Consider the following 27,687-nt stretch of genomic DNA (forward strand, 5'->3'; position numbering starts at 1 on the left):
GCCTAAGAGATGCCTTGCAGTGCTGTAAGTATAGCTTGATAGACTGTTCTGGTCTGAGCTGCAAGACCTGAAGGCAGTAAGAACTATGGACTGTGAGGTTTGGCTTATGAGGGTGAGAAACAGCTTTGCCTGGACTGGGCTAGCAGTTTGTGTGAGAAGCTTGCTCTTATGCCCATGTCCTGAGAAGCTGTGCAGGGTTGCTTTGCGTAGAAATGAACTGGTGTGTGCAGAGGGATATGGCACAGAAAATCTTTGGGTGAACTGCTGCCCGTTCAGCTGCAACTGAGAGATTACAATCTTTAAGACTGGGCTAGCTGACCTGCAATGGGGCAACAAGAATGTAGACTCTTTTGAAGGGGCCTGAGTGCTCAAGGAGTGTCCTGTTCTTCAAAGTCTGCTTTATTCCCCTGTGGATTAACAAATTTGCACCCTACCTGGTATCGTGGAGTATAAGAAATGCTGGAAAGAGGGTCATTGAGTTTGCAACACGGTCTTGTGTTTTGGAAATGGCCATGGGCAGTTTGAAGCGGGTTTGCTGGTTGCCTGCATAGAGACCCCATGGGACCATGAGGATGAACCGTGGCTTGCAGTGGAGACCCAGTGGAGATGCTGGGACCATGAGATAGCTGCCAAGGAGCTGCTGGCCCCGATGAAGTTTTCCAGGACTGTGAGTAGCCTAGCTGGAGGGGTGGAATAGGAATGCCAGAGACTTGTTGCTGGTTAGAATTATCAGAATTGGAGATTTGTCACTGGCTAGAGTTGTTGGACTTGAAGCTACAGTTTGATATTTGCCCTGGTTGTTTAAATCTTGTATTGTTGAATGTTTATTTGCTATGCCCAATGCCATCTATTGCAGTGTGAATATTTATTCTGTGCCATTATGGGTTTTTTGAGGTTATTTTTTGGTATTATGGCTCAGTTAAAAGATCTTGGACTATGGGGATGTATGAACATCATTGGGATTGATTAAAAACTACTGGGACTTTTAAAATGAGATGAATGCATTGCATTTTACATCATGTATGATTATCAGTTTATGGGGGTCAGGGGCGGAATGTGGTGGTTTGATTCAGGTGTCCCCCATAAACTTAGGTGTTCTGAATGCTAGGTTCCCAGCTGATGGAGATTTGGGAATTAATGCCTCCTGGAGGGAGTGTATTGTTGGGGGCGGGCGTATGGGTATTAAAGCCAGTTTCCCCTTGCCAGTGTTGGGCACACCCTCCTGTTGCTGTGGTCCACCTTCTGTTGGCCAGGGGGTGATGTCCACCCTCTGTTCATGCCATCGTTTTCCCCTGCCATCGTGGAGCTTCCCCTTGAGCCTGTAAGCCAAAATAAATCTCTTTTTTTCCCAGAAGCTACTCTTGGTTGGGTGATTTCTACCAGCAATGTGAACCGGACTGCAATACCATCTCTCCAGCCTGAGATCTGATATTTTAATGATGGTGCTTACAGGTAGCTCTAAGCTTCTCTCTTAAGACTGCTGTCACTGTATCCCATCAGTTTTGGTAGATTTCATTTCTAAGAATTTCTTAATCTTCTTCACAGCAGAGAGAAACTACAGAATTGCTGGGGCTTGCTGACTAAAATCAACACTTCTGAGTTGAGGGGGAGACACTGACTCAAGGAAGTATGTGGTTCAGCAATTAATAAAGAATATGGAAGGGTATCCAAAGTTCTCCCCTGGCTGTTGCACACACACGCATGCATACACCACACGTAATACACCATACACACATACTCTCCACATACACACAGTTGTAAGGGGTGCAATTTCCACATGGTATATATTTATAATTAAATACTGTGGGGCTGGAGAGATGGCTTAGAGGTTAAGGCATTTGCCTGCAAAGCCTAAGGACTTATGTTCAACTCTCCAGATCCCACATAAGCCAGATGCACAAAAGATGAGGCAAGTGCAAGGTTGCATATGCCCACTAGGTGGCACAAGTGTCTGGAGTTCAACCACAGTGGCTGAGGCCCTGGCTTGCCAATTCCCTAAAAAAAACAAACAAACAAAAAAAAAAAATTACATGATCTTTGCCATAACATTGTGGGTCAGAACAAAACCTATCTAACTGAAGAGTACTTCTGATCTTTTTACATTTGTGAAGATACTGAGAACCTGGATTAATTTCAAAGGCAAAATTTTATTTCCATAAACCATACAATTTATACAATTTCCATGGACAAAAAACATAACCACAAGTATATACTGCCATATGCTTATTTTGCCTTTGTAATAAATAGTTCAAAAATATTTATTGATCAAGGGTTATCAATCCAATATAGATACCTGAAAGCCTCCATTACCTTTACCTCTGGACAGCTAATACTGTAGAATAATCCAGAAGGAAAATCTCTCTAGAGACATGTTTGTGAGGGAGTTCTAGGTAAATGAGGTGGGAAGGCCCGCCTTACCTGTGGGTGGCCCCATTCCATGGCCTGGGGTCCTGAGCTGAGCACCTGCTTCCTGACTGTGGATGAAACATGAGTTCCTGCTCCATGGGCCTGCTGCAATGCCCTTCCTTCCTGGCTATGGACAGCACCCCAAACTGTGAGCCCCATAACCCTTGCCCGAGTTGCTTTTGTCAGGAATTTTGCATAGTCATCAGAAGAGTAATTAATGCAACCTCCTTCACAGAGTGGCTATTTTTGGTGTCACTTTAAATACCTTGTTAGCCTGGAAGCCCCAACACTCCTTTAGATGTATAAATCATAGACTATCTATGCACATATACACACACACTAGACGTAGTAAAACATTAAATAATTTTATTCTTTTTTCATTTATATTACTAACAGTAGCCCATATTAAACAATTTAGAAAATCTGAATAAAACATTTTTTGGTTTATATAAAACATATATAAAATATCTATCCAGAGACACAAATATCTAATAATTATACTACCTGCCCATCTTTTTTTTTATTTCAAAGTGTCAAAAATAAGAATAAAAAAAAATACAATACCTGAAAATCAAATGAAAAAGCCAGTCTTGTTACAACTCATTTTAACAATTTCAGATAACCAAGCTGCGCTAATGAAATTTAAGTTAAAGTTGAAGCCAGAGGAATAGCATGTAGCTCCTTGAAAGTATTCCTCAAACAAACCCTTGGTGCTTAGAATGAGTTGGGTTTACAGTTCTAAGAGTAAACAGCAATAAGAACTACAAAAACTTTTCTAGTAAAAACTCTGTAAAAGCGAGGGACAACTAAAGATAATATCACCATCTTTTAACAAATGACATCTAGCTTGCAACCTGCAGTATACTAAGCACTTACAAAGACCCTTGGTTAGTAACCTCTGATTTCTTAAAAAAGCCCACAAGACATAAAATATTTGCTTACTGGCGCAAGAGATTCCAACCCCAACCATATTGTGAGTGAGATGCCAGCTGGTTCATGGCTCGCGTGCAGCCAAGGATGAACCCGCAGCAAGACCACGGCCAAGGAGAATGCGAAGCAGCAGAAGAACACAAGACTAGCCAGAGCACACAGGTGTTTCCTTACATGAAATGGGTGGGATATGTGACTCAAAATGTATACAGTAAACAGCAGATACAGTATGGAACCTGTGAGGACAAAAGCCCTGACAGTGCTTTTGCTAGTTCAGGCAGTATTCAACGTGGACGAGCAGGTCCCGGTGTTCGGTGGCTGGGACCTGTACGTTGCACTTGGGGCACTCCACCAGGCTTTCGTTGAGTGCAGCTGCGGGACTTTTAGGCGAGGTAACTTTTACTTTGTTTTCAGGCTCCCCGTGGACGGTGAAGGATGTCTCTGTGAAGGCCAAATCATGAAGCTGCTTCTGAAAAACAAATTTCAAATGAACACCGTTTGTTCATAAGGCTGACTGTCCAGGACGTTTAACTGTCCCGGGTGTCCTGCAGACAACATGAGGTGGTTATAAATTACCCAGATGGCTTCCTGTGATCACTCAAATTGCCCAGAAAGTCACGACTGTGGTGGGTCACATGCTTCACCAAGAGGCATAGTCTCACAGAAGAAGGGAAGACTGTGTGTGAGGCTCACTAAATTGGATGGGATTTTGTTTTGTTTTGTTTTTGTCCCCTGAGGCTTTAAAACTTTTTAATTTCAGTCATTTATTTGCATGTGTATGGGTACACATGTACCATGGTACACTGGGAGGTCAGAAGACAATCTCAAAGTGTCTGTGTTTGCATTCCAATGTTGAGATATGGGCTCTTTTCTGCTTCAAAAGAACATCAGACTAGCTGACCCACGTGCTTGGCATTCCCCTGGCTCTGTCTCCTATGTAGTCGGCGCTCTGAGATCAGATACAAACATCCTTTGTGTCCAGCTTTACATGGGTGCTGGGGAGAATTAAACTGAGGAAGGTAGACTTTGCAAGCAAACACCTTTACTGTTAAGCCATCTCTCCAGCCCATCTTTGTTGTTGTTTGTGTTTGTTTTTTAATTAACTGTACAAGGAAATGGGGAGATGGCTTGGTGGATAAAATGCTTCCGGTGCAGTGTGAGGACCTGAGTTTAGATCCCTGGAATCCCCATAAATGCCAAGTGGGGTTGATGGGCCTCCTGTAATCCCAGGACGTGGAAGACAGATGCAGGGGATCCCTGGGGCAAGCCTAGAAGCAAGACTAGCTGGATCCTAAGTCCTAGGTTCACATGAAAGGCGATTCTGCCTCAGTAAACAAGGTAGAGAGCAAGAGAGGAAGACACATGAAGTCAATTTCTTGCCTTGAACATGCACAAGAACGCACGTGCGCATACACATAAACATGCATAACATACACACACACCAACTATAAAATTATGGGTGTCCTCATGACATTTTCATGAACATGAATAAATTTGCTCATTTTGTAAGCAGGGTGACTTGGACCAAAAAAAGTACACAGATCCCAGCACTTTGGAGAGTAAGGCAAAAAAGTCATCAATTCTATGCTAGCCTGGGCATTGAAATCCTGCCTCAAATAAATAAATAAATAAATAAATAAATAAATAAATAAATAAATAAATAAAAATAAGCTAGATGGGCCGGGCATGGTGGCGCACGCCTTTAATCCCAGCACTCGGGAGGCAGAGATAGGAGGATTGCCGTGAGTTCGAGGCCACCCTGAGACTCCATAGTGAATTCCAGGTCAGCCTGGGCTAGGGTGAGACCCTACCTCAGAAAACCAAAAAATAAAAATAAAAAATAAAAAAATAAGCTAGATGGAATTGAGACTAATAACAAAGAGCTTTAGCAGATCAGACAGGTTATATACACAGAAATGACCAAGATATGTAACACTTTTTTCATGTTTTTCTGAAGAATTCAGCATAGTCAAGAAAGCGAACATTATTAAGACAGTTGGAACACAAAGAATACCACAGCAAAATCACAAGTTCCTTCATATACCCTCTTGGCTCCTAGACTGTAAAAAGTCATAAACAGAAATGTTTTAACTTTTGCTTGTTCAAATATGAAAATCAATGGCATACAAAGAATACAGCCAGACAAGCATTTTCTTTCTTTTACTCATGCATGCTACAAATTGCCTCTTCCTCTTACATGTACATGCATACCCATGAGGTATATGTGTATGCATGTGCTCATGTGAAAATGTGTGTGCAGGTACATGTGAAGACCCGAGGTCAATATCATGTCTTCTTCGATTGCTCTTTACTTTCTTGTTTGAGATAGGGTCTCTCATTGCACCAAAAAGCTCAGGGATTTGCTAGACAGGATATCCAATAAGCCCCAGGGAAACCTCCTGCCTCTGCCTTCCCAGTGCTGAGACCCGACGCTGGGATTTATTGTTCTTTTCACCTGGGTGCTAGCTTTCTGAGCTCAGGTCCTCGTGCTTGTGCTGTGACACTGAGCCTTCTCTCCAGACCACAAATTACCTTTCTAAGCAACTATTCAGGCTGGAAAGAAGTCTCAGTAGTTAAAGGCACTTGCTTGCAAAGCCTGTTGTCTGGGGTTCAAATCCTCACCATCCACATAAAGCCAAATACACAAAAGGGCACATGCATCTGGAGTTCATTTGCAGAAGCAAGAGACCTTGGCACACTATACACTCTCTCTTCCCAAATAAATAAACTATTAAAAAAACAGGTTTTTTTTTTTAAATTCCTTGAAAACTGAGGAGCTTTATTTATAACATTTCACCATTTCTAAATACTCTGTGGTTCTAGGATGATATATGCCTACACACTAATCACACACACACACAATCTCAGTAGCAAGTTTATAATTCTATGTCTGTTATTCCCACCCTCTCCCCCTAAGTCACGTACTGTCAAGTACTTCTAGAATCACAGCCCCTGGCATGAGTGGGGGATGAGCTGGCAGCAGTCAGGTAATTACTATCAGGGGGAACACGCTGTCCCTTGTTCTGAGCTGGGCTGATGCGCTAGGATTAGCTGCCTCAGTGGAGACAGGACTCCAGCCAATGATAAAAGGCCAGCTCTTCTTTCAAGCTGTATCCTCCTGGCCTGGAGACTGACAGATGGCAAGAGGAGAGTGAGGATTAGCCTTTCACACTCACCAAGGACTCCAACTGTGTTATCTGGCTTCTGGCTTTGCGGAGTTCCTTGAGAATCACGTGCAGTTGCTGCTGCATATTCTGCCGATCCAGCTTTTCATTTTCGAAGTCTACAGTGCACGCCTGCATCTGCCAAGAGCCCAGGGCAAGACTGTTACAGCTGCCTAGTCCTCCTCACCGGATGCTCGCACCGTCTCAGCACAGGGAGAGGCTTGGTGGACCTTGCAGGGATCCAGCCACGCACAGTGAGATGGTAACAAATGAAGGTGAGAGCTGAGGAGTCAGTTTGTGCAGGAAGCAGAGCCAAGGCCAGAGGTACAAGGGAGCAGAGAGCACCTCAAGACATTACTGGTCCTTTCCCATCCTTCTTTGTGTTTTAGGAAGAAGAGAGAGGGGAGGGAGAAGGGAAAAGATGGCTACTTTATTTTTTTGGTTTAGAAGATACTAAGAATTTCTGCTAACCACTGCGAATAAATGGTATCAATTTTGCTTGAATTGATAAGAATTTCCCTAATAAGTGACTCTGCTAGGCTGGAGTAGGAACTCTAGCCATTGTCAATGAGCAAAACGTGCCCAGACCAGCACCTAACTACCTGTCAAGAAAAGTGCCATCACACGTCAAAGGATTGAGGTTAGCCGCGGGATAGTAGCAAAATTGCCAGTAGTACAGTCTCTTAACAGTGTTCATGTTACTTTTCCCAAAATGTTTTTCACAACTTGTGAATAGCCACCCAAGGAACAGTACAAATATGAGGGAGAACTCCGTTTCCTACCGGGCTGAATGGACAGAGAAGCAACCACAGTAAGTACCTGTTGTTCCAACAGAGCTACCCTGGTCTGTTCCTCTTGCTGTTTTAACAGAGACCTGTAAAGAACCCGGACCTGTAAGATGCAAAGAGAGCCAACATTGTCTCATCGACCTTTCAACACCTGACCTGGACTCACGAGCAGCTTACGTCACAAGGCCCACAGCACCCATGAGGTGGGGCGATTCACTGCAGCTGGTTACTTGATCGCGTTCTACGCAAGTGGCTTACGGGACTTCCCTGACGGACAGCTCCCTGGGCCACCAGACCAGCAATGCACTTGGAGCTGTGTGGCCACACCCCCTTTCCTGGAAACTCTGGCTTCTAACATCATTTGGGACTAGGACAACAAAGACAGAAGGGCCTCACCTCCTAGGCAGCAGGGTTGGGAGGAAAATTTACTTATTTCTGCCTAACCTTTCCCAATTGACACTACTCATCTAGAAATCAAAGGGAGCTCAGTGAAGACCAAGGTGGAAAATGTAAGACTTGACGCCCCTGCCATGGCTGTCAACTTGTGAATGATTTAAAAAAAAGCACAGTTACAATAACTAACACTGACATCTACATAGTTTACAAAGCAATTTTGCATTCCTCGGGTGACCCTCAAAGTGGTCCTGCTATGAAGCAAGTAGAGGCTATTATTCATTCAACCCGTGAATGCAACGTGACTCAGGGAAGCGAGGTGATTTCCTAAGGCCACATATCCTGGCCACAGCCCGGATGTCAACTCTAAATAACATTCTTTCCATTACTCCATGCTGCCAAGAAAAACCTAAATTAATGACTTTCTGTCAAAGGAATATTCAATTCTACTAATCCCTCCTTAGTAACCCCAAATTATGAAGACATGCTGGCACAGAGCTGAGTGTAATGAGAATACAGACGTGCAGTGATTAGTCACTTGGGCACAGAATTAGCTTAATCAAGATTCCAGCCTGGCTTTGCCAGGCATGATGGTGCATGGCCTTTAATCCCAGCACTCAGGAGGCAGAGTTAAGAGGATCACTGTGAGTTCGAAGCCAACCTGGAACTACAGAGTAAGTGTCAGGTCAGCTTGGGCTAGAGTGAGACCCTACCTTGAAACCCCCCCCCCCAAAAAAAATGGTTCCAGCCTAGAGATCCAACCTTATTCCTCTCACTGCTTCCCATCTCATCTGCCTCTGGCTTCTGTCTCAAAGAGTGTGTGTGACCTCCACTGCGGGGGGAGGGGGGGATCCCCAGTCACCATCAGCATCCTTGTCATCAAGTCTTTGTCCAAAAACCATCTCTTCTGTAAGTTCTAACTGACCCATTTTCTTTGTCATATAATCTTGTCTTGTTTTCCTTCTTGTATTGATTTATTTAAGCTTTCTTTCTTTCTTCCCTCCCTCCCTCCCTCCCTTCCTTCCTTTCTTTTTTTCAGGTAGGTTCTTGCTCTAGCCCAGGCTAAGTATTTCATTATGGTCTGTTTCCATGCTAGAATATAAAGTTTGGAGAGGGCAGGAGCAAGTTCTGGTCCTTGCTAGTCCCCTAGTGGTTAAGAGCCCCTGACCTTGGTAAGTGCTCTGACCCCTGAGGTCGGGACGGCAGACACTCCACTGGCTAAGCCTACCTGAGACAGGAGCTCTTCAGACCGCTTCTTCTCTTCTTGAAGCTTTTCCCTGGCAATATCATTCTCTTCCTTGAGTTTCTGTATTTTCTCTGTCTTATGCTTGTCATCTTCGAGGTGCTGGATGTCTGACTTTCTTTGTGAAGACAACAGCTGATTTAAATCTTGAATTTCCTTTTGAGTTTCTTCATATTTTTTCCGAAATTCACTAAGTTCTACTGTCAACTGAGTTATGGTTTGTCGTTCAGCCTCAAGATCTTTTCTGGCATTTTCCAAGAGGTGACTATAATATTTTTGCTTCTCTTCTTGAAGATAATCTATGACAAGTAATATATAGCACAACTCATTTTATAATATTGCTGAGAAATTAAACTTCAAGGCTGGAGAGATGGCTCAGTGGTGAGACACTTGCTTGCAAAGCCTGACTTCTGGGTTTGATTCCCTAGTACTCATGAAAAACCACATGCACAAAGTGGTGCATGCATCTGGAGTTCATTTGCAGTGGTAGGAAGCCCTGACACACCCATGTTCATTTTTTTTTCTCTCTCTCCCTCTCCCTACTCCCTTGCACATATATAAATATTTAAAAATAAAATAAACTTCAAATATACTTTTATTACTTTATTTTTAAGAGAGAAACAGAGACGGATTGAGAGAACTGGCACACCAGGTCCTCAGCTACTGCAATTGAACCCCAAAAGCCTGTAACTACTAAGTGGGCATATATAACTTTACGCTTGCCTCACTTTTTAAAAAAATTTTATTTATTTACTTATTTGAGAGTGACAGAGAGAGAAAGAGACAGAGAGAGAGAGAAAGAGAGATTGAGAATGGGCATGCCAGGGCTTCTAGCCACTGCAAACGAACTCCAGATGCATGCGCCCCCTTGTGCATCTGGCTAATGTGGGTCCTGGGGAACCGAGCCTTGAACCGGGGTACTTAGGCTTCACAGGCAAGCACTTAACCGCTAAGCCGTCTCTCCAGCCCTTTTTTAAAAAATTTTTTTTGCCTCACTTTTGTGTGTCTGACTTACATGGGATCTGGAGAGTCAAACATGGGTCCTTAGGCTTCACAGGCAAGCACCTTCACTGCTAAGCCATCTCTCCAGCCCCAAATATATTTTTATACATGAGCTCACACCATTTTTTCAGCTTACAATATAAAAGGTCAGGTTATAATCAACATGTGATATGATTTTGATCATTTCTTCCCAGCTTACCACCTAAAGCTGCTGAATCTGTTTCTTCATTGTAAAATATGACCCTTCCTGCCCCACCTTTTAAGCGCTGTTGTCAAATTTGACTGGAATTGGTGTAGGGAAACTTCCAGACACTCAGAGAGGAGGCAGCAGCATCAAGTTCACAGCAAGGATCAGAGACTGATGAAACACGGTTAAACCTGTCTCTCTCCTGAGGTTGATGCACATGCTTAGGGGAAGCAAAACATAATACCTGGAGTCAGGCAGCATACTCAGGAGGCTGAGGCAGGAGAATTGCTCGGTTTGAGGCCAGCCGAGGCTACGTGGCAAAACTTCTCTCAACACCCCTCATCTTTCCCCTCCCAGAAATAAAAATCTAACTGGTATTCAGGCCAACTCTGAGGGAAGTAGGGATGAAAAGGATTCAGAAGAATGAAAGTGTGACTTGTCTTCAGGATTGCCAATGACAGCCTGGCCCTCTAACCTATGGCTTGTGACTACTTTTCTGTGAAAACGTGAGGGAAGGAAAAAGAATCAGCAAGCTGAGATGGCCTACTGTTATTTTACTTTCAAACACAGATCTATAAAAATCTAAATTTGATGAATCACTCCTTTGGGAAAATGTCAGGCCTGTCCAAAAAGAACACTTTTATAGCAGTCAGTACCTTCTGATTCAGTCTTTTTTGTCTGCTGTGGGAGTGAAGGAGCAGCTGTCTCCATTTTCTTTTCCAGCTCAAAGATCTTTGCTAACAGTCCCTTAACATAGATCTCTCGTTGCTGATCATAGACAAGCCACTGCTGATTTTTCTCCAGAGCCTGGCATGAAAATGAAAGAAAATCAACAGTATGATAAAACACAAAACTCTTAAAATGGAGAGGGGAGTCCCACTGTCTTATTGTAAATATCTATTCATTTGCAAGCAGCAGGGGGTGGCTGAGACCGGGCATATCAGAGCCGTTAGCCATTGCAAATGAACTCCGGACGCGTGCGCTTTGTCTGGCTGGCTTTACGTGGGTACCCAGATCATCAGGCTTTGCAGGCAAGCACTTTAACCACTAAGCCATCTCTCCAGCCTGACACTGTCTTTTTCAGCACATAAAAACTCTCCGGGATCATAAAATAAGTATGGACAGCCACTGTTATGTCACCCTTTAAAACGCACAGTGACATGACAGTCACAGGTGACAGAAGAGCAGTGCCGCCGTGCGCTCCCGCCCATATCCAGCTCAGCCTATGTGTGCGTATGTGTCATCTACTGTAAACTAGGGTGCCCCGCGGCCAACACAGACAGGAGCTGCGGTGCCAAGCTGGGCGGCCCCAGGCAACTTTAAAGCAAGAGCTTAGCTTAGCTATTTCTGCCCAACACTGGAGTCTGCTTAGTTTCTGCTCTGAAGTTCCCCAAAGAGTGACAAGACCTTGTCGGGTTTCATCATGTCTGACGCTCTCCAAGGGATATCTACCTCCTCATTTCTCCTCTAATAGAAGCTGCTCCCTATTAGCCATTTTCATTGCTAACTCCATCACAGGGACCACTTCCTGGACAACCAAATTTAAGTGCTCTTATACACCCATTTCCTTTCATATGCTTTAGAACCCAGTCAACACCCACAGAGTGGAATCTCTCACCTGTTTGTACACTGGCTTCATGCTTGCAGTGAGTTAAACAGTGTCCCCCCAACAACTTGGCCAGCTGAAATCTCAGACAATTACCTTATTTAGAAGGTCTTTGCAGATAAAATTAGATATGACGTGTTCATACTTATACAAATGATCTTGACTGTGACCTAATAATAATTCTTTTTTTAAAAAAATTTTTTATTTATTTGTTTGAGAGCGACAGACACAGAGAGAAAGACAGATAGAGGGAGAGAGAGAGAATGGGTGTGCCAGGGCTTCCAGCCTCTGCAAACGAACTCCAGACGTGCATCTGGCTAACGTGGGATCTGGGGAATCAAGCCTCGAACCAGGGTCCTTAGGCTTCACAGGCAAGCGCTTAACTGCTAAGCCATCTCTCCAGCCCTAATAATAATTCTTATCAAGTAGATCATGGGTCCCCTGGACAGTAGAGTCTAGACTATTTAGAAATTTCTTATTACTTCTATGCGTGCATTCACTGCTTCCATAGAGAGTGGCCACCCGCTAATTTTGTGAATAATGATGACAGCATGGGGTGAGGAACAATGACTGTAAGGCTCATTAAGGACCCAAGCAAACCCATTATCCCCAACTGACGTTTAGAGCATTCAGAGAAGGGAGAAAAGATTAGAAAGAATATAGCAGTCATACAAGTAAAATAATATAGAGTGGCTTATAGAGAATCAAACACATGAGTACTGCATGTTTTCTCTAATATATATAATCTAGATTAAATATTTTGAATGAAGGGGTCCCAAGAAGACACAAGTGATCATACATACGTGTGTGTGTGTGTGTGTGTGTGTGTGTGTGTGCGTGTCATGAAAGCAGTGGGTGGGGGAAGGAAGGGGTCTAAAGGGAGGGAGTCAGAGGAATAAGAAAGGGTTATAGAAGGCAAAACACAAAGACAATTATATTATCTGTGATATGTAGAATCTAGATTTAAACATACATATGACAGGAAAGCAGAAGAAAGGGGTACTATGTGGGGTGGAAGACTAAGTGGAAGAGGGTGGGGAACAAGATAGGGTAACGGGGGGGTGTTATGAGCAAAGTACAATGATATACATGAATGAAAATGTCATGATGAAATTCGTAACTTGGTACACTAAGCAAAACAAATATTTTTTAAAGAATCCTGGTGAAGTACTGTACGTCTATAATCCCTCCAACTCAAGAGGCTTAAGTAGGAAGATCACAAGTTTAAGGCCTTGTTTGAAAATTTTTTAAAAATTTAAAGGCTGAAGATATAGATCAGTGGTAGAGTACTTCCTAGCATATGGGAAACCCTGGGTTCAATCCCCGAATCCATTTTAAAATATCTACCAGTAACTACTTGAGCAAAATCTAAAAATAGTCCTTTGTAATAGAACTCCAATCTCTATTCCTAAAGCCTTACAGGTGCTTAATATATACTTCTTGTCATAATGTCATCAGACTTGCACCTCATACTATCAGTTGACATGGCAACCAGGATATATAACTTTATTATTTTTTTTGTTCGTTTTTATTTATTTGAGAGTGACAGACAGTGAGAGAAAGAGGTAGACAGAGAGAGAGAATGGTCGCTCCAGGGCCTCCAGCCACTGCAAATGAACTCCAGACGCGTGTGCCCCCTTGTGCATCTGGCTAACATGGGTACAGGGGAATCGAGCCTCGAACCCGGGTCCTTAGGCTTCACAGGCAAGCACTTAACCACCAAGTACTTTATATACTTATGGGCTGACAAAAACTTTAATGAAATAACACATACATATTGGAATGCATTTTCAAAAGTGTTCAATTCCTGGGCTGGAGAGATGGCTTAGCGGTTAAGGCGTATGCCTGCAAAGCCAGAGGATCCCAGTTCAACTCTCCAGGACTCACATAAGCTAGATGCACAAGGGGGCGCATGTGTCTGGAGTTCGTTTGCAGTGGCTGGAGGCACTGGTGTGCCCATTCTCCCTCTCTCTCTCTCAAATAAATAAATAAGATATTTTTTAAAGTGTTTAATTCTTTTTGAATCACTCTATATTTTTGTAGGTAAACCAAACAAGGAAGGGCTCCCCTCCCCACAAGCTGACACCTCATTCTAAAAAAGTTTATCCAAAGCCCATAGGTTAGTATGTTAGATGTTGAAGATATCCAGTTTTCTGTAACATTTTATATTGTCCTTACTTAAGAAGCATCAATACAACTTATTTGGATAGTCATCATTTTTTCCTTTGTAATTAACCTGTTGGTACTCTACTGAAATATGACAAAAACTTATGTTGAAGATTTAAAATATAATACTCTAGAAAGCCACATGATGGCGATGTTACTTAATAAATGAAACTCTCCCTCTTCCAGTACTGGGGATTGAACCTAGGGCCTTGCACATGTCGGGCAGGCATTCTATCACTAAACTACATTCTCAGCCCTCTTTTTACTATTTATTTGAAACAGAGCCTCACTAAGTTACCCAGGTCATTCTGTAGCCCAGACAAGCCTTGACCTTGTGATCTTCTTGCCTCTGTTCTCAGGAAACTAGTATATAAACAAGCCTGGCTAAAGAGACATTGCTTTATCATGTGTCTACTTCCTCTCTAACAGTATCAATAAATGAATGGGCTAGCTCTCAATAAACATTGATATTGTTGGTTTTTAATCACATCAGTTATTCCTTCTAAGCTTTGTGTCACATACACATTGATGAGGCATTTCATCTAAATTATCAATAAACATGTAAACCGAGGAGGAAAGTGAAGCCCTGTGGGGTGCTGATGTTCTTCCTCCTGATTGGTCAGGGATCTACTAAGTATTCTGGGGCTGGAGAGATGGCTTAGCGGTTAAGTACTTGCCTGTGAAGCCTAAGGACCCCAGTTCGAGGCTCAGTTCCCCAGGTCCCACGTTAGCCAGATGCACAAGGGGGCGCACACGTCTGGAGTTCGTTTGCAGAGGCTGGAAGCCCTGGCACGCCCATTCTCTCTCTCCCTCTATCTGTCTTTCTCTCTGTGTCTGTCGCTCTCAAATAAATAAATAAAATTTTAAAAAAAAGTATTCTGTGAACAAGAGTTTCAAAATAGATGGAAATGCTAGCTCTCCTGGAGGAGCAAGAAATGTGGGTCAAGTGATAAAACTGTACTAAACAGAAGAATTGTACCCATGTTAAATTGACTGAAGTTCTTATTTGAGCTACAGGAAATACATAATGACGAATGTGGGATTCACTACTTATGGATGTGCTCAGCTCACTTGAATAGTTGGATTTGTATATCAAAGGTACAAAGAAAACAAAGTATCAAGTAGGACAATATGGTAGCAATGGCTGAATTGTGATAAAATTAACATCTAGCAGTCTCAGTCTTAGAACCTTTCTGCCAGTTTGAATTTTTCAGATTATGCATCTTCCCTAAATTATGTTTAAAAATTATATTTAAACAAATGAAGACCAAGAAACCTTTACTAAAAGTAACTTTTCCCTGGATATTTGATCTCATCTAGTTTGTAATAAAGTTCTTAACACACTAAACGCACTGATATTTGACAATTTTTATAGCATTAACACCAAGTAATTGTTTCAAAATGTAAACAGATTTAAAAGAAAGCTACACAACCGGCCAGCCAGGAAAACAGCCACTGATGCCACAGTGGTGTGACTGCTACTGGGGGAGGCTAGCCAGCTGCTCTCTTGATTGGCTGAGGCCATTTTACGGGAGGAAATTCATGTCTGGTATCGAAAACCTTGTCAAAAAGACTAAGGCTGGGGCTGGAGAGATGGCTTAGCGGTTAAGCGCTTGCCTGTGAAGCCTAAGGACCCTGGTTCGAGGCTCAGTTCCCCAGGTCCCACGTTAGCCAGATGCACAAGGGGGCGCACGCGTCTGGAGTTCGTTTGCAGAGGCTGGAAGCCCTGGCACGCCCATCCTCTCTCTCTCTCCCTCTATCTGTCTTTCTCTCTGTGTCTGTCACTCTCAAATAAATAAATAAATAATAAAAAAAAAAAAAGACTAAGGCTGGAAAAATCATAGACCCTGGGGGAAGCTACTACACAGTTGTTTGACTAAATGGATATTTTAAATTTTAATTTAAGGAAATAAAAAATCTAAAATACAGATGAACTAGTCCTCTTTACCCATAACTTAACAAAAAAGAAATAAACTCACATCTTTCAGCTGCATTTCCTTGTCATGAATATTATTCATTGATGCATCGAAGCAGTTTGTAGCCATAGCCTGTAAAATAACACAATATTTTAGTTAATATCCTCCATTTAACAATAAAATTTTTATTTAGTTCCATAAAATATAGCATATTTCTTTAGGCACCATAAAACACAGATATGTATAGCTGGTAAACCATCAAGCCAGGATAGAGTTAGTTATCAAAGGACCAATGTCAGAATTAAAATCTATTAGAAGCTTCCTAAGCAAATTGAAAGCCTAGAAATTCCAGATCCAATTTCACACTGAGATCCTCCTCTGGCTCCCAGTAGGCCCAGACCAGCCTTTAGTAAATCTGAATAGCCTAGGAGTTTTTCATCAAAAGGAGTCAAAACAAATAGCTGACCAATTTCAATGAACTTAAATGAGTTGTCAAACAAAAGATAAAATGTTGGGCTGGAGAGATGGCTTAGCGGTTAAGCACTTGCCTGTGAAACCTAAGGACCCCAGTTTGAGGCTCAATTCCCCAGGACCCACGTTAGCCAAATGCACAAGGGGGCGCACACGTCTGGAGTTCGTTTGCAGTGCCTGGAGGCCCTGGCACGCCCATTCTCTTTCTCTCTCTATCTGCCTCTTTCTCTGTCTCTCCCTCTCAAATAAATAAAAATGAACAAAAAACATTTTTTTAAAGATAAAATGTTGCTAGAATTATATACTAATATAGGCTGAGTATCCCTTACTAGAAAATACTAGAATCAGAGAAGCTGGGCGTGGTGGCGCACGCCTTTAATCCTAGCACTTGGGAGGCAGAGGTAGGAGGATCACCATGAGTTCGAGGCCACCCTGAGACTACATAGTGAATTCCAGGTCAGCCTGGGCTAGAGTGAGACCCTACCTCAAAAAACCAAAAAAAAAAAAAAAAAAATACTAGAATCAGAATTATTTCATATTGCAGATTATTTGGAGTATAGAATATGTATATAAACATAATGAGATGCATCTCTAAATAGGGAATTTATTTATGCTTCATAAACAGTCTGCAGGTAGTTTGTTCAAAAGGTTTTTTAAATGCTTTATGGGCAACTTCTACAATTATAGATAATAAACCATGATAATTCCCTCCCCCTCACTTTCCCCTTCAGAAATCTACTCTCCATCATATCCCCTCCCTCTCTCAATTAGTTTCTCTTTTATCTTGATATCATCATCTTTTCCTCCTATTATGAGGGTCTTGTGTAGTTAGTGCCAGGCAGTGTGAGGTCATGGATTTCTAGGCCATTTTGTGTCTGGAAAAGAGAGAGAGAAGGGAAGACAGAGACAGAGAAGCAGATGGGGTGGGGAGGGGTGATGGGCATGCCAGGGCCTCCAGCCACTGCAAACAAACTCCAGATACATGCACCACCTTGCACATCTGGCTTACGTGGGTACTAGGAAACTGAACACCTGGGTTCTTTGGCTTTGCAGATAAGCGCCTTAACTGCTAAGCCATCTCTCCAGCCCCTCAAAATGTTTAATGTACCTGCATTCTTGCTGCGGTAGTTACTTGAGGGCAGGTGTGAAATTTTCCACTGGTAGTGCCATGTTAACATTTAAAAATTTTCAGAGCATTTTGGATGAAATATTCAACTACAATAGTAGAACTAGTAAAAGTTCATGTACATTAGAACTCAAAACATAGTTTCGTTCATTTTTTTTTTTCTTCATTTTCTCATTGAGTAAAACAAGGGAAGCAGATGACTATAATTCTGGGCTAACCAACAAACTCTGAAAAAAGCTGTGCTTCAGTTTCTTTTCTTTTCTTATGTTCATATGGTGCTGATGTTGTTATAGGTTCTCACTCTAGTCCTGGTTGACCTGGAACTCACTTTGTAACCCCAGGCTGGCCTTGAACTCATAGAGATCCTCCTTATCTCAGCATCCCCAGTACTGGGACTAAAGGCAAGGACTAAAGGTGTGTGCCATCATGCCTGGCTTGTTTTATAAAGCAGCTATAAAGATACAGACTTGTATAGATACTGGCAATGAGAGTCGACATAACTATTTTTCTCCAAAGATACATGATTCACTCACCCTAATATATAGGCCTTTCTCTCAGTTTAGCATCCCAGCTAGAAACTGTGACAGAGAGATTTTACTAATCCCTTGTCTTTTCCCCTGGGCATAGTACCAACTCTCTCCCAGTGGAACCAGATGACTGAACTGTTTAGTGCAGTGTGGGAAGAAATGAAGTCAGTCAATCCCAGGATTAGCCCCAAATCTTCCTAAGAACTTCTCCACATGCTTTCTTTGTGGTGGTATATTCCATGCTAACATGGAACAACCCAAGGGGCAGATCTTGGATTTCTTTCCCCTACCCCCTTGGATTTCTGTAGGACTAGAGCAAAGCCTCCTGCATTCCATCCTGCACTAGACTCACATGAGGGAAAATGAAAATTTCTAACACAAGACACTGAAACTGGAAGGTTGAACTTGCTGAATAGAAGAAATCAACACTGCAAAATGATGATCAGACTCTATCTTTAAATATTTTTTATGTTTTTTTACGACAGAGAAAATTGGTGCACTAAGGCCTCCAGCCACTGCAATCTAACTCCAGACAAGTGTGCCATCTTATGCACATGTGTGACTTTGTGTGGGACCTGGAGAGTCAAACATGAGTCCTTAGGCTTCACAGGCAAGTGCCTTAACAGCTAAACTACCTCACCCGACCAGAATCTATCTTCAAAGTGTATAAATTCTACTAAGACTTATATTTCATTTTAAATGTACACAAACTAATTTAAAAGTAGACAAACTAATTCTTGAACTTAAACCACCATGAATTTGACTGTAATGTTTGCTGAGTTTCAGGTCTATGGTAAATATCTAGAAAAACCAGCTTCTTTGAGCTCATCGGTTGATGCGCAGTTGCCTGTCTATGAAAGTGCACATAAATGCAGAGGTCTGATCACTATGTCTACCCTGAAGGCGAGATTAACTAGGAAGATGGACTATTATAGCATGGAGACATTATATGTGCAATTCACATAGGTTTTTTTCTGTAGGCAGTATTAACAGTTGTGTCAATATTATTCAAATGTCCAAATTCCAACAAAATCTAAGGTCTGGTCAGTAGCCATTTGCAGGGCATTTACAGGCTCTCTGCTAGGCAATTTGCAGACAGCAGCCAATGTAATCATCAGTACTCCTCCCAGTTTTACTGGTTTGGAAATCAAGGCTTAGGGAACAAGAATGGGGAACCCAAGCATAGTACCACAGACCTGAGAGGCTGAGGAACTTGTTCAAAGCTGCATGGCTACCAAAGTGGCAAAACTGGACTCAGATCTGTCCTTCACCTCCAAACCCTCGCTCTTTCTACTCTACAGTGCCTCGCAAACGAAAAGGAGAAAATGCATGTGCACTTACAAAAAGAACATTTGATAACTCCATACCTCAAATATAAAAAAACAGAAACGTAAGCCTCTTGCTTTCAATGATACAAACATTAAAATAAGATCTCGACAAAACTGTCTTGGCTACTATAGACTAGACTTCCTGCCTTCTGAATATTCCTCTGGCTAAAACAATGGTGTGGGGGTGCAGGGAGTCACCCTCTATTTTTGTTTATGGAAAAGGGACTCAGCTTTAATAAAAGGTAGGTAATGGTCTCTAAGTTTATTAAAACTGACTCATCATTTAAAAAAAATCATCCTTCATAAGAATCATAAATTCTAGCACAAAGAAAAAAAATAGGAACTTCAAGAAACTCTGCACCTGTGACAAATGGTGTGTCCCGGCTCTGCTTTCAAGTTCAGTGAGTTTTGCTGTTGTGGCAGACAGTTGACTTTTCAGCATATCTGTCTCTCTGGATAAGGATTCCAACAACTGCTCCTTCTTTTTGCATTCCTTGGTTTTCTCCTCCAGTTGCTCAGCCAGTGCAGTAGTGTTATATCTCACCTTTAGCTGGTCTCTGAGTCTCTCTATTTCTTTGTCCTTCTCTTTGAGGTGATAAGCATTCTTCTCTCTCTCAGCTTCAAGAATTTGAATTTTCTAGATAGAAACTAAGAAGAATCTTAGAACTCAGCCAGGTCAAACATGCAGCTAAACAATCTACTTCAACAAGCATTTATGAAATACTTAGTTTACAGCAAGTTTTGTTTTATGTTACCAGGGCAAAAAAGGAAGAAAAAGAAAAGAGAAAAGGAAGCCCAGTTCTGGGCTTGGACAACCCACAGGCCGACAGGCCAATGTATTAATGCAATATATGCTCCAGTTAACATGCATACATACTGAATGAGCAGGTACAGAGCAAGGAGAAAACATCTGTGTTAAGGGCAGTGGGAGGAAAAAGCTCATGAAGCCTTCTCATGTGAATATTAGAGAAGCCTCTCACCATCACATTGGCACCCAAACCTAAAAGCTAAATGCAGGTCCCACACAATATAGATACTCTTTAGTGAACTTAAACCAACAGAGCTTAAAAGTCACAGAATGTTTCAGCAGGATATAGACGCGTCATTCATTTGCTTACTGTTGATGCATGATCTGGTACTGAGTCTAATAGGGGAACTTTACAGACATGCTCAACATTTTCCAAGATTTGAAAAATAAGCCATGCTTGTCACACTGCTGCTAAGGAAGAGTCAAGAGAATGATAAAAAGAAATATTAGAATCAGTAAGCAAACAGCAGCAAAGCAATGTAACTTAAAACTTGAATTCGGTAAGAAAAAGAATAATCGTCCAAATACAAAATGAAACAATTAAAGTTCAGGTAGTTACTAATATGAAAAAAGGAGATTTTAGTTGGCTTGAAACTAAAACAAAGAGTTGGGCCTGAATGCTATGCCTTTAATCCTACCATTCAGGAGGCTGAGGCAGGAGGATTGCCACAGAAGGTCAGCCTGGGTTACATAGTGAGTTCCAGGCCAATCCAGGCTAGAGTAAAACCCTGTCTCAAATGTAAGAAAAAAAAAAAAGCAGTAAGTAAATAATTGCAACATAGACATGTAGCATGCAATTTTTTGGCTTTAATATGGTGTCCAGATAAGACAGCATTTCGATCTGTGTTTGCCAGACAGGACTTAGGGCCTGTGTTCAGCTGTGAGTAAAGATAAACCACAAATCTCCAGGATGACAGGAAGCCAAAGAGCTCTTCAGTATAACATTGATCTGCCAAAAGAGGAAGTAAGATTTCCTTGTCTTATAAACATCTGAGAAACCATCAACTTGGATAACAGACTTGTTCTGAGTAGCTTTAATGGGCACAATTAGAACCAATGAATAGAAGTTTAACTTCAACTGATTACCAAGGAGAAAAGCCCTCAGTGATTGTAAAACATGGACGAGGCCAGAAAGACAGAACTTAGGAAGGCTATATTCATCTTCTTCGCTTTCTTGTCCACTCCCCACACCCCCTCACAATTGGCAAGCAAGAGCTATACTACTGAGCTATAGCCCTTTATTATTATTACTACTGTATGTATTTTGAGACAGATTTTCACTAAGTTGCCTATGTCAGCTTTAAACTCACTCTGTAGCCCAGGTACACCGTGAACCTAATCTTCCTGCCTCCGCCTCTTGGCTGGGATGAAAGACCCAACTTATAAGTGGCCTATTAACAGACTGCAAAATAATTCTTATGTTTATGAATTGGTGATAGTTTATTTCTCAGTGTTGGAGCAACATTTTATCTCCACTTATGTTGTTAACAAATAATACCTCAGCCCTGGTGCACATGGCCCTCCCTCTCAAGTGCTGGTTTGGCCTGGCACACTACGACATGGCAATCACGTCCTTACTAGATGTGTCCGATTTTGGACTTCACAGTCTCCAGAATCATGTGCTAACTAAATCTTTTTCTTCATGTGTGTGTTGCATGCACATGTATGAAGATACATGAGCCTGTGCACATGCATGCAGAGGCAGGGGAAGGTGTCAGATGTCTTCTATTGCTCTTCTGCCTTATTTCTCTGATATAGACTCTCAGTGGACCTGGAACTCCCTGCTTTTTGCTCTGACTGGCTGTCCAGTGAGTTCCAGCACTCCTCCTGTGCCCACCCCCTCGGTGTTGGGCTTACGGGCATGCACCACCATGCTCGGCTTTTTATGTGGGTGTTAGGGATCAAGCTCAGGTCCTGATGCTTGAGCAGCAAGCACTTTTACCTGTTAAGCTGTCTCCCCAAATCCCTGCCCCCTTGTTTTTTAAATTACCAAGTTTATGGCATTCTGTTATAACAGCACAAAACAGACTAAGACATAGTATTACACAATTTTATTAAGAACATTAATGACATTAAGACAAATTATCAAAAAGCCATAGAAGGAATGATGGATTAGGTTATTATTTTACTTTACCTGAAACAACAAGCCAAGCATGAGGGCACAAGCCTGTCATCCTAGTAGTTGGGAGGTGAGGGCAGGAGAATCAGGAGCTCAAGTAATCCTCAGCTACAGAGCTGGAATTGGAGCTTAACCTGGATTACAGGAGACCTCAGCTCAAAAAAAAAAAGGGTGGGCTGGAGAGATGGATCAGCAGTTAAGGCACTTGTCTGCAAGGCCTAAGGACCCAGGTTCAATCCCCAGGACCTATGTAAGCCAGATGCACAAGGTGGAAGGTGGCACATATGTCTGGAGTTCATTAGCAGTGGCTGGAGGCTCTGGTACACCCATTCTCTCTTGTGTCTCTTTCTCTCTCACACAAATAAATAAATTAAAAAAAAAAACAGATATTGTATTGTGTTGAAGGTACAAAGCTATTAATCAAGATGTCTTCTGAAGCAACTTACTACCTTAAAGAGCCTCAAAACACATAACTACATTTAGAAAGTGATGGGTTAGTAATAACTAAAAGTATGTTTAAAGGTTAGTGAAATCAAAGTAGGAATTAAGATTCCAAACTCAAGACCAACTTTCGAAAACAAATACACTGCTGGGACAGGGCTAATGGCAAGAACAAAGCAGCACCCGGAAATCCGAACGTGTGACTTTCTTTCTACCAATGCTGACAATGTAGAGGGTTACAAGGCCCCTTACCTCCACAAGTCTGTGTCTGTCTTTGTCGGCCAGTTTTCCTTTTCCGATTGTGATTTCATCCACGGAGGTTTTTAAAGCTGCAATTTCTCCACGGAATTTCTCTAATGCAGTTTCGGATCTGGAGTTACTAGCCTTTGATCCCCATTTGCTCTTAATTAAATCTTTGGGACTTCTGGAAGACATCTCTGAAACAGTGTAAAAATAAAAGGCAAATGCATTTAAAGTCTAAGTTTGAAAATTGGAATCCTGGGTTTGAGAGAGGCCTGATGACCTTTTTTGCTCTAGAAATGATATATCCAAATCAACAGGGTACAGAAAGAGGACCCAGGAAAGCTTCAGATATGGTAACAACTCTTTAAAAAAAAATCTGGCCAGACATGGTGATGCACACCTTTAATCCCAGCACTCAGAGGGGAGGCTAAGAGGATCACTGTGAGTTCAAGGTCAGCCTAGAGCTACAGAGTGAACTCCAGATCAGCATGGGGTAGAGTGAGACCCTATTTTGAGGGGGGGGGGACAAAAAATAACCTTAGGTGGTGGATAACTGGAGATACTGCTTTCCAAAAACTTATCAACTTATATACCTATGCTTGTTTGTACAAGGGTTTCCTTATGTAACAAGATTGCCTTTCAATTCATAATCCTCCTGCCTCAGCCTCCCGAGTACTGGGATTAAAACTGTGCAGCACCATGCCTGGCCATATGTATGTTTTGTGCAATGTTCTGTAACTGCATTCCAGTTTAGTAAGAATTTTTTAAAAATTGTTTAAAAACAATGGAAGGGGAAAAAAAAACAACAATAGAAGGGGCCTGGAGAGATGGCTTAGCGGTTAAGTGCTTGCCTGTGAAGCCTATGGACCCTGGTTCGAGGCTCGATTCCCCAGGTCCCACGTTAGCCAGATGCACAAGGGGGGACAAGCATCTGGAGTTAGTTTGCAGTGGCTGAAGGCCCTGGAGCGTCCATTCTCTCTATCTGCCTCTTTCTCTCTCTGTCGCTCTCAAATAAATAAGAACAACATCAACAACAACAAAACAATGGAAGGGTCCCTAACCATTACACGAAGCATGAAAGTCATGTTCAACAACATATAATACTCAAGAGTAAAAAGCTGATGGTAATGTAATTCTAAGCTTATGGCATTAAAGTGGCATTATTCAACACAATGGCACATCCTCTTTTTTTAGAGGCTATGTCTAGTTGAGCTCCATCTTAATACTCATTTGAGCAAGTGTGGTGGAAAGACATGAGGAAAATCCAACAGGAGACATTCACAGAAAAAGGTCACAATACACACTGTATAAAACAGTAGCTCTTCATTCAGCAGATTTAAAAATAAAAGTTCTTTGGAAAAAAATAACAACACTGGGCACAGTGACACTCTGGAGGTGGAGGCAGGAGGATCAGAAGTTCAAGGCTACACAGTGAATTCAAGGACAGCCCAGGCTACATGAAACTGTCTCAAAAAATATTTTTGGGGGGCTGGAGAGATGGCTTAGCGGTTAAGCGCCTGCCTGTGAAGCCCTAAGGACCCCGGTTCGAGGCTCGGTTCCCCAGGTCCCATGTTAGCCAGATGCACAAGGGGGCGCACGCGTCTGGAGTTCATTTGCAGAGGCTGGAGGCCCTGGCGTGCCCATTCTCTCTCTCTCCCTCTATCTGTCTTTCTCTCTGTGTCTGTCGCTCTCAAATAAATAAATTAAAAAAATTTTTTTTGGTTTCCATCTTTTGTATCCTGAGACAAAAATGATGGCAATGTGACTGCGGTAGCTAGAGGAGGACGAGGCCATGCATACACTCAGTTCCTACAAAGCTGGTGTGATGGTGTACACCTGTGATTCCAGCACTTGGGAGTTGGAGGCAGAGGGGTGGGGAGTTCAAGTGTCTACAGAATGAGTCTGAGGCCAGCTTGGGCTACATGAGAATCTATCTCAAAAACAACAAATGAATGGCTTATTAAGTAACACAGAGGTTTCAAGAGGGGAAACAAATGCCTTAAGACATGTTGGCTCCATCTCTAATTGTTCTAATTCTATAATAAGGACAAACAACCTTAGATGTCAAAATGGCTATTTTCGAATCTAGAATGTATAATTCTGACCAAGGGTCACTTAATTCAGAAGACTTCCTTATTCTGGAAACAATGGTGACTCTATTCTAACTTATGCCAGGACATCATTAAATAAGTCCTGAGGCCAACAATATATTGTATAGACCTTAATGGCATCCAATGGCTCTATGGAACCAAACTTTGGCCCTGGCTACTCCCAGGACAAATTAAAAAGGGATACACTCTGAAAGGCTATTATACAAAATATGGTAAATTCACCATTATCAAGGTTAAATGCTGTATATATATTCCTGATAACTCTGATAATATCTTGTCTGTTTTACATGCCATACAGAAGCAGATTCAGGCCATGTCAAACACTACTGTGCCATTTGATGGACAATTCTGGAAGAAAATCTCAGCCACCACCATGCTCAGATGGTCCCAAGCCAATCCAACTCCATCTACCCGAATTCCTTTGAATGCTCCCCAAGTCCTAGAAGTCCACAAGAAGGATAACCCTAAAGGCGACCAGTTTGCTGTGTGCTCACTTCTCATTAATTCCTTGCTTTTCTCATTAACTTCTAACTTTCTTTCTCCCCAACATTTTCTTCCAACACTTTTGGATTCTTCAGAATAGTTCCCCTCTCTGGGAAACACTAACTGTAACATCTCCGTACCCCATTCAGCAGGAAATAGTTCACGATCTGATGTCATTGTCCATTTTCCTTTAACAGTAGAGTGTCTTTTCATGAGAAGGGGTACAATCAAGGTAACTGGACCTCTGAAGGTAAAAATAAAAAATGGCAGGAAAGTTTACACTTGCTAGAAATCAAAGATGATCTAACTTATCTCTTGCCTAATTCCCTAGACCTGTTTTTCCACAAATAACCAGGACCCCCTTCTAGAAGGGAGGTCTTTCATAGAATTTAAACATTGTGGTTAATCAAGTTCAGCCCCCCCAAACTTGGTGTCTGGGCTAGCCTCTTCCTGAGATAGCCCATAGCACTAACCAACAAGCTGTCCCTCTGGTTAACCTAAGCTGAGAGATAGCCCACCACCATAAAGTTATGAATACCCTTGCAAGGGGAGGGCAGGCTCTCTGACCACTTGGGAACTTAAAGCTGAGAGGGAGTTTTCCCCTCCATTGGGCCTGGACTGCCTAGGCCTAGCCTTGAGGGTCCCTTAGCCTTACTCTCCACATGGGCTCTTTTATCCCCTGCAGCTCCCCACACGGCAGGAGCTACTTGAACTTTATTTTTTTTTCCCACTGTTCTTTTTGTTTATTTGTTTTGTTTTCCAGGCCCTCCATGTGGATTCTTAGCCATGTGGATGCCTTTCCTTGGCTCTGTACTTCCCTCAACAAATATAATAATTTAAAAAAAAAACACTGTTTACTGGGTAATCTAATAGGAACTATACATAAACTGTGTTGTCATAATGTTGGGGAGCTTTCAGTATTGTAAAGCAGGCAGGCATCAAGCAGTTTCAGGTGTTCTCAAACAGTGAAGGATGACACAGGAAATGGTTGTAGTGATGAATGGTATGATGAAACAGGGAGATCTATTTGGGGCAGTAGACATAAGATCATCCTGTGTGAAATCAGAATACTTAAAAATAGTAGGATTGTATACATTAAATCAAACAAACCCTGTATCAAACCCTTGATCCTGGACTTTTGCCCATTATTAGGTCAAAGACCAAGGTAGCTAGTACAGCCAAGTTAATGATGTCTCAGGGGGCCTGCTGTCATAGGACTTCTTTCCTGTGATTCTGTTAATATCACAGGTGGTCTTGATACACTGGGTGGTAGACAGGAAGCTACCAAGTCACTAGAGAAATGGTGAAAATACAGATTAAAAGAATCAAAAATCCCCGGGACATTTTCTTCCAACCCTTGGTGAGGCCTCCTAAATGACTAGCTTCTAGTCTGGTCTAGACAACACCCACTCCCAGTAGGCTCACCAGCCTCCTTTCCTTGTATTTTCTAGGCCAGTCATCCATAGCGTTCTCCTGTTCAGGAACTTACTAGACCTAATGACATCTTCAAGAAACCAACCCTTGGTCAACTCTAATGAAAGGACACAGCCTCGTTGTCACCACAACTACCACACAGTAAGTTACACCTGCTCCCTGCTTTCTTTTTCCTCTTTCAAACAACAATTTTCAGGGGCTGCACTAGGTTGTTTAACTTTTTTTTGTTGTTGTTTTTTTTTGTGGTTATCCGCAGATCTTAAAAGTAAGTTCTCAGAAATTATGTGACTGACTGAAACGAATTATGCTGGCCAAGAGACCCAAGAAGCACTCCAATCCAGTAAAGGACACAAGGCATTTATTAGGGACCACATTTCTACAGACACCTGAAAGCTGTGGGCAGAGAAAGACTGTCCCCCCAAATGCTAGATTTTCTCCCACGTACAATCAAAGTGTTTGCAGACGGGACACGGAAACGTTTACTACCAGCAAACGGTGTTCCTTCGAGAGACCTTAGCTAGGTCACTGGGGCTATCGCCGCCGGTCTGCTAGGGAGATGATAATACGCACCTAAGCACGGCAAAGTAGAAAGCAGGGATCGGAAGGACGACGGTCTGCAGACAGGAAACGCGCGCCGGGGCCCGGGCCGCGTAGCAGCGCGGGCAGAGATTGAGTCCCTGCGCGGCGATCGGCCCACCGACCCCGCCTCCCGCCGGTCCGGCCCGGTCCTGGGGCTGCGGACCCTGAACGGCCCTCACCACTCTCCGCAGTCGAGGCCGAGGCTCACCCTAGCAG

At 42.4% G+C, this 27,687-nt stretch overlaps 1 protein-coding gene across 1 annotated transcript; it reads right to left on the bottom strand.

Moving 5' to 3' along the window:
• Positions 1–2,885: 2,885 nt before the first annotated feature.
• Positions 2,886–27,671, bottom strand: Cep55 (centrosomal protein 55). The gene is made up of 9 exons (XM_004653030.2): positions 27,463–27,671; positions 22,874–23,058; positions 19,615–19,890; positions 15,865–15,933; positions 10,770–10,920; positions 8,910–9,223; positions 7,320–7,391; positions 6,513–6,638; positions 2,886–3,805 (listed from the first exon to the last, which is right to left on the bottom strand). The coding sequence occupies exons 2-9, from the start codon at positions 23,054–23,056 to the stop codon at positions 3,605–3,607; spliced, it is 1,392 nt and encodes a 463-aa protein (XP_004653087.1). The 5' UTR covers positions 23,057–23,058; positions 27,463–27,671; the 3' UTR covers positions 2,886–3,604.
• Positions 27,672–27,687: the final 16 nt, after the last annotated feature.

Source organism: Jaculus jaculus, chromosome 1 (genome assembly GCF_020740685.1).
Source record: "Jaculus jaculus isolate mJacJac1 chromosome 1, mJacJac1.mat.Y.cur, whole genome shotgun sequence".
Lineage (NCBI taxonomy): Eukaryota > Metazoa > Chordata > Mammalia > Rodentia > Dipodidae > Jaculus > Jaculus jaculus.

Excerpts from the sequence above, each read along its gene's own strand:
- Cep55 (XM_004653030.2), bottom strand. The coding sequence starts at position 23,056 with ATGTCTTCCAGAAGTCCCAAAGATTTAATTAAGAGCAAATGGGGATCA. Across the intron at positions 9,224-10,769 it reads AAAAAAGACTGAATCAGAAG|ATTATCTTCAAGAAGAGAAG; the intron begins GTACTGACTGCT and ends TACTTGTCATAG. Across the intron at positions 3,806-6,512 it reads TAACACAGTTGGAGTCCTTG|AAGCAGCTTCATGATTTGGC; the intron begins GTGAGTGTGAAA and ends TTTGTTTTTCAG.